The 7686-nt window shown below is 39.3% G+C and overlaps 1 protein-coding gene across 4 annotated transcripts in view; it reads right to left on the bottom strand.

Moving 5' to 3' along the window:
• Positions 1-1459: 1459 nt before the first annotated feature.
• Raf (serine/threonine kinase raf oncogene) overlaps positions 1460-7686 on the bottom strand; it is a 70332-nt gene continuing 64105 nt past the window's right edge. For 3 of the 4 annotated variants that reach the window (XM_083117792.1, XM_083117793.1, XM_083117794.1), the window contains one exon: positions 1460-2750. In XM_083117792.1, coding sequence (XP_082973918.1) covers positions 2565-2750 — 186 coding nt within the window. In that variant the 3' untranslated portion in view covers positions 1460-2564. The remainder of the gene's footprint in view (positions 2751-7686) is intronic. The other variant, XM_083117795.1, reaches the window with a different exon arrangement.

Here is a 7686-nt window from a genome sequence, read left to right as displayed (position 1 = left end):
AGCTCCAATCACCTGTTTGAAGGAGAATGCAGACAGAGTATCGAACCAGACCAAGTAATCAGTGTTACTACCGCGATGAAGATTCAACAGGACCATTCTGCTTGTGTTCTTGTAAGCAAACAGATCGGACCGCAAAAGTTCGAAGTGACTTTGAAATAATGGACGTAGAAGAGTTGTAGTGTCATACACACTGTGTTCTACTAATGTGTTTCCTGTATCTTCAGTTACCGTGGTTCTGTTTGTGTGTGTGTATTGGTGGTTAAAGTGTTTGCAACGATGAGAAAAATGAATGGTGCCAGAAGGGCACGTTCTGGTGCAGACAAAGTAGAAATTATCTTTCTTTTCGGTGAATGTGGCAGAAAGTACTGTGCCACTGCTAGACGATTTAACGAATTGTATCTCCAATGCCCTAGTATTGACCATAAGTATGTTTCAGACCTTGTGAAAAAATTCCGTGAAATGCAAAGCGTCAATGACAGATGACGTCCAGGACGACCTCACATCGATGAGGCAACAGTGTTGGAAGTTATAGGATGCGTCACTGTAAACCCTGAAACATCTCTCAGACAAACAGAAGAAGCAAGTAACATTCCACGGAGTTCTATCAGTAAGGTGTTAAAATTACACAAATTTCATCCTTACAAAATGCAGATAAAGCAAGAACTAGGAGATGATGATTTTGATAGACAAATTGAGTTTTGCGAAATTATGTGCAACAGGATTGCTACGTATTTGTAGACACTGCAAGGATATCTCCGAATCATGCTACAGTGTAGGAACATTTTTCCAGCTCCCAATGTTGTCTAGGATTACTACTGTAGGAGTTGGAGTCCTGTCCAATGCTGGTTATGTTCCACATTTGATTTCACGCCATTGTCAATTGGAGCTACGTTGAGACCCCAGATTTGCTGTATTGTTGTTGTTATGATAAGAACTTTCAAATGACATATTCTTCGACCCCCCTTGCTATTTGAAAAAATTGAGTCGACCCCAGCAAACCAACCCCTTGTTGGTTGGCCTCAAAACGTTTTCCCCCCTGAACATCATGGAATAGGTGTTTTGCCATTTCTTCCTATTTACAGCCGTTCTCACAATACCCAGGGTGGGGTGAGACTTTATGGACACCCTGTATAATCAAACAAAGGACTTACTTTTTTGTGAAAATGATTTCTAGTCATTCTGGTAAATACAGTGGCAATAGCTATCAAAAGTAATAAAAAAAATTGAAACCAGTTTTGCAGGCAACTGTAAGTACTTTGCTTGAGCATATGCATAACAATCACTATGTTTTTCATTTTCCAAAACAAGAATGTAAATTGAGCATTAGAAAAATAATGTGTTATTTTAAAATGTAACAAAAGAGATTTGTGGATAAAGACAAAGGACAACTTCAAATAAATATCATATAATTGCACTGTGTATGTATGTTAGGATTGAAGTTTCAAATTTCAAAGTTGCTCAACTATCTTGTGTAAATATTTTATAAGTATATTTTCAGGGTCTAAAGCTACTGTAAAGGTAAGTGTCTTAGTAGCACTTATTGTAAATAAAGCCAGTTATCACAAAAAAGTTCACAAAGAAGTTGCACTTCTCCCCTACATCACCTAATACCATTTTTGTACTGGAGAGGGAATATATTTAATATAATTACTGTATTATAATATCACAGAGAAAAGTAAACACAGGTGTGTGATTATATAAATGCTAAAAGAAAACATGTTATCTCTTCTTAAACATGTAAATAAAAAAAAATGTGAAGAGGTACTAACTGCAACATAAAAACAAAGAAATTATTCTGCTGACATTTAATTTTGACAACAGCAGGTCATCATCTTTCTTTTTTTAAAAGTAAAATTAGGCTTCTATTTAAATTCATTACTTTGGCTTTACAACATATAGAAGTTGGTAACATAATAAAAACTTTTTGATCTCTTTGTTTTAGAATATGAGAAACTTTTTCAATATGCCAAACAAAACAGTTCACTGAGCATAAAATGAAACAAAAATATTTGATATTCTTGTATGTCATGTTCGCACCACTTTTTCTTCACATCTTATAACAGAAGTTACATTATTACTCAGTCTTTGCTCATGCACGTGTCATGCACAAAAGTACTGGACTTTCTAAACGATTACTGAAAGTCAGCACTGAGTATATAAACACTATCGAGGTAATCTTCTAGTAAGAAGACATCGACTCAATAGATCTATTACTTTTAGTCTGAAATTTTTAATATCACAAGCCTTGCTTTAGAATTCCTTAATGAACTTCACTCTCCATCTACTCTGCTGCTAAGTCCAGCAATTATTTTCCACCTCAGTACAGATCAAAGTAGAATAGATGAAGCACAATGATGCAGGATTATTACATATGTAGTTCTTTCTAGAGCACTAGGTCTCTTGATGGCCAAATAAATACGGGAGTCAGGAAGCTGGTCTCTTGAGAGGGGATGCATGCAGGTGCACCACCGTGCATCTGCTTGGCTCTCTTTGGCACCTGTCTTGAACTGTACACGCCACTCCCTCTACCACCTTGGGGTAACAGTTTGTTTTATGGCAACAACTTAAATGTTTCCTCCAATAGAGTAAAATGGAAACACTCCAAATTGGGAATTTATTGGTGTCTTTGGTGAAGCACACATATATAAAAAGTCATCTGATTGCAGTTGTGTTCGGTTGAGAGTTGGTTCTGAAGCTGAGCGATGGATTTTCGGTAAAGACCGCAGAAGACTTTCCAGTGAAACAAGAATCTGATAAAAGAAAAAAAAACACATATACAACAAAAATCGTGTAATTTCACATCTACATGAATGCTATGTCATTACTCATGGTTGCATATTTTTAAAACTAACCAAATCACTAACTTAGTTCAATTGCTAAAATTACGAATAATTTTAAAGATCCAATATTTCTATAAATAACCTTTAATCCAGTGCAAGATTTGACAATTTTGTTATATTAAGAGAAGAAAGCCACAATTCATGTGTTTCAAAACATACTTAAAAAAATCAATTGTTGTCATGTAGCATACCTCAATTAAGGAAATGAATGAAATCATTACGGTTCTTCTGGGAACATTTTCAGCTACAGTGAAACCCCGATATTACGTTCCCACATTTTACGTTTTCCCGCTTAATACGTTCATCCAGTCCGGCCCTGGCAAAAGGCAATGTTAAATAATAGGACGTTCACCTCAAATTTATGTTCACTCTAACTCCTGTTTCCAGCTTTATGTTTTCCGAGCCGTGACGATGTCTTAAAATTTGGCAGAAACCTGTTATGTTGACTACGCGACTCCTCCCTCCCTTCTCTTGCTTTTGCAGCTGTTACATTCACCACGTGACCTTGAACTACCAGATGTTAGGCTTTCCTGTGAGAGGAGGGATCGAAGAGGCATGTTCAGTGAAAGGTTGGGGGGGGGGGCAGGGTACAACTTGCATTTGGCATACCTCCCTTGAGGGACAGGAAGGGAAAACAGCACTTCTTGCATTCCCCATGAAGATGAAATGTGATCCTTCTGCCGCAGGTTCAGACAACAAGTGCACTGTTGCCAAACCGATTCTCTCTAAATGCTGCCGTCCCTAGAGTTTGGACACAATACGTGTGACAGGTGTTTTTGATCGCCCTTCCCCTCCACAGAAACGGAAGTGGAAAATTGACAACAAGACTCGATCACCATTCGCTTCTTTCCTCACATTTACTGAATCCTTCCTAGTTGACGGGAACGAAAAAAAGAGGGGGGACTTGTTTGTAAAACCTTTTCCTTTCTTCTTGTTTGTAACGTTGAAAATGGAAAAAATTAAGGATTTGCCATACCTGATGACAACTGCACTTTTTCATCAATGGAAATTCATTTCGATTCCTAAGGAAATATGATTGGATGTATGAGAGTTCAATTATTTTTAATCTGAAGTTTTTTTCACAAACGCAATATCATTTGGTTATCAATAAGAATGAAGGTGAAAACCCACAAGCTAAAGTGATCATTTTTTTTCTATGGGCAGTTAGGGCGATATTTTACTGACTGATGGAAAAATATTTGTGTCAAATCAATTGTGTGGGGGGAGGGTGAAGTTGGGATAAATGATTCTTCTACATGAGGCAGATAATGTTTTCTCTATGCATATTGCATGACTCGTATGTTGTAAAGTGATGGGGCCAGGAAAAATGAGTGAATAAACAAGGGGTGCGGCAATATTTTCTGAGAGCAGCCAAATTTAGTGCATATCTAAATGTCATTAAAATGCGTATTTCGGCCAAAAGAACAAGGGGGCTGCCCAAGCATGGTGCTGATCACATCACCTTCAAATTGGCCAAAAAAAAAATGAATATGTGGGGTAAAGGCAGCCAGAGCATGGTGCTGATCACACCATCTTCCACATCCCCCTACCTATATATGCGTCACAGCATGGTGCAAAGTGCATGGGAAACTTTACCATCACCTTTATCTCATTTACACGGGGGGGGGGGGGGGGGTTGCTTTCTCATGCTCCCTATGGTATCATCACTAGTAGTGTTGGGCGATATATCATCCAGACGATATATCGCGATATTGAAAAAATATCATCCAGGCGATATCAACTAATAGACGATATATCGTCACGATATTTTGGTGATATCTCAGCAATATATATCATGTTGGCAATATATCATCACGATATTTTAGCTATATATATCGTGTCTGCGATATATCATCATGATATTTGGCTATATATACCATGTCGGCAATACAGGGTAAGTCAAAATGATGGACCCGATTTCAGACATTTATTCTGTGAAATATAATAAACAAATGTTATTGTGAGACATGTGCTAAAAAAGGTAAACTGTCAAAGTTTTTTTCAAACAAATTACAAGTGTTCTATGTGAGCACCTCGCGTAACATGGCACACATCAAGCCGATAGTCTATCTCCTGCCAAACCTTGTGTAGCATGTTGCGGTCAATATCAGCAATGGCTGCTGTGATGCGGGCATGCAGGTCATCCAATGTTGTTGGAAGTGGTGGTACGTAAACATGATCCTTGACAAAACCCCACATGAAGAAATCACATGGGTCAAGTCGGGGGAACAAGGTGGCCAATGAAGGAGAGGTCGATCCTCCGGAGATGAACGGCTTATCCAACATTGTTCCAATATCCTATTGAGATCGTCCAGATTGCTGCCATGGTAATGCGCAGGGGGACCATCAAATTGGAGAATGAAATCTGTGCTATCCTCTGCAAGCTGTGGAAGGAGCCATAGTTGGAGCATATCAAGGAAAACAAGTCCTGTCACAGTACGTTCATGGAGAAAAAGGGCCCATAAATCTTTTCATGGGAAATGGCAAAAAAGGCATTCAATTTGGGAGAATTGCATTCGTGTTCCACAAATTCATGGGGGTTAGCAGTTCCCCAAATCCTTACGTTGTGTCTATTCACTTTCCCTGAAAGAAGAAAAGTTGCTTCATCACTGTAAATTAACCTCTCACAGAACCCATCTGTTTCCATTAATGTGAGGAAATCAGCACAAAAGGACATGCGCAAAGCATAATCAGTGTCTTTTAAGGCTTGAACTAGTTGCTAGCGGTAGGGTTTCATTTGTAAATGTTTCCGCAGAACCCGCCAGACAGTTTTCTGTGGAAGTTGAAGTTCTCTCGCTGTCAGGTAGGTGGACTTCTGTGGACTCTGCACGAAACATGTGTGCACTCGTTCCACTGTCTCTTCCCCACTCGACAGACGGCCAGTCAATTTTCGTTTACAGATGCAGCCAGAATATCTGAAATGTTCATACCACTTACGAATGGCCTTCCCCGTAGGTTGTTCTCTCCAATATTTGGTATGGAAATGTCGTTGCACACTAATCACAGACTTGTTCAAATGATAATCAAGCACACAGGAAGATCTCTGTTCTCCAGTCAATGCCATTTTCCTGCTCGCTGCTGACTCCTAGCGGTAGAAAGTGGAAACACTTCATGGAAACTAAACTTTGAAAGTTAACCTTTCGAAACGCATGTCTCACAATAACATATGTTTATTAGATTTCACAGAATAAATTTCTGTAATCGGGCCCATCATTTTGACTTGCCCTGTATGTAGTCATATTTGTATATATCGTGTTGGTGATATATCGTCACGATATTTTAGCGATATATATGTATATATATATATATATATATATATATATATATATATATATATATATATATATATATATATATATATATATATATATATATATATATATATATATATACATATATATATATATATATATATATATATATATACAGGGTGTTGCAAAATACCTGTTACAACGCTTGGGAGGTGATTCGACAAGTAAAAACAAGGAAAAAATGCCATGTGAAAAAATGTCGAAATCGGCACCGTTTTCGAGTGACAGGCGTGCGAAAATCGCCTCACACCATGTTTAAAACACAATAACTAAAGAAGGAAGAAAGATATCAATGTCGGAATAAAATAATACAAACAAAATCGTACCTGGCGAATACAATGGTGCATCAATTGAGGCCCAGTGTAAATTGCGCAAGGGGACTCTCAAAGACAGTGGGGAATCCCCTGATGGAAAATACAAGAAATTTACTACTATCTTCTACATAATGTTGAGATCGGAATGTAGTCAGTAAAAAATGACGACGTATGTCCACATGTCCCACTACTGCTGGGACACCGTCCCACACCCGGGAAATAGGAAAATAACTGCAAATCTCCTGTTGTACACGGTTCACATTGCGGTACGAAGATTAAAAAGAAACAATTTGTCGCATGTCTCACTACTGCTGGGACACCATCCCAAATGGAAAAAAATACGGGAAAATCATAAAAAAACGTTTTCAATCCCTTAATGTTGACACACTACTTTGCAGTACGAGAAACAAAAGTTAAACAATGTCGTCAGGCTGTACATATACATATACTACAAGAGAGCTCCCCAAAGAAAGTGGGTAATCCTCGAAGGCATGTAACATTTCCAGGCACAGCACATCTGGAAGGGATTCCACTGAGAAGCGCACAACCTCCGCACATGCAGATCAACGGTATGAAGTACAGCGATATCCAGCATCTTCACTCGCACCTTTCACTAAAGGACACTATGCGGTGCTGATAGGGGATCACAAACACCGGTATACTCAGAGACGTTGTTAAAAATGTCCGCCATTGACTTCAAGACAAAGATGGCATCGGCGAAGCACTGATTGTCTGGTACGCGCAAATACCTCTGGCATGTCAACAATTGTACCAGCAGCGGCACTAACACGAGCAACGAGATCCTCAGCACTTTCCACAGGAGTTTCATACACGAGCCTTTTCATTTGTTCCCACACAAAGAAATCCAGTGGTGTGAGGTCGGGGGAACGAGGTGGACACGGTAAAGGTCCACCCCTGCCAATCCAACGATCGCCGAAAATATCGTTGAGTAAGACTCTGGCTCCCCGGTCGAAATGTGCGGGGGCGCCGTCGTGTTGAAACCTAATACGTTGTCTACCTGCCAGTGGCACGTTTTCCAAAAGTTCAGGTAATACGTCATGTAGAAACACCCGATAATTTCCACCACACAAAGTAGAGGGCAAAATGTACGGGCCTATCAAGTGGTCACCTACTACGCCACACCACACATTCACTGCGAACCTATGTTGATGATGGCGCACAATGATTGCATGCGGATTGTCCATATCCCAGACGTGGCTG

Source organism: Lepisma saccharinum, chromosome 2 (genome assembly GCF_977018435.1).
Source record: "Lepisma saccharinum chromosome 2, izLepSacc3.1, whole genome shotgun sequence".
Lineage (NCBI taxonomy): Eukaryota > Metazoa > Arthropoda > Insecta > Zygentoma > Lepismatidae > Lepisma > Lepisma saccharinum.
Note: the sequence above shows the minus strand (reverse complement) of the source record. Positions and strands in the feature narration are given on the sequence as shown.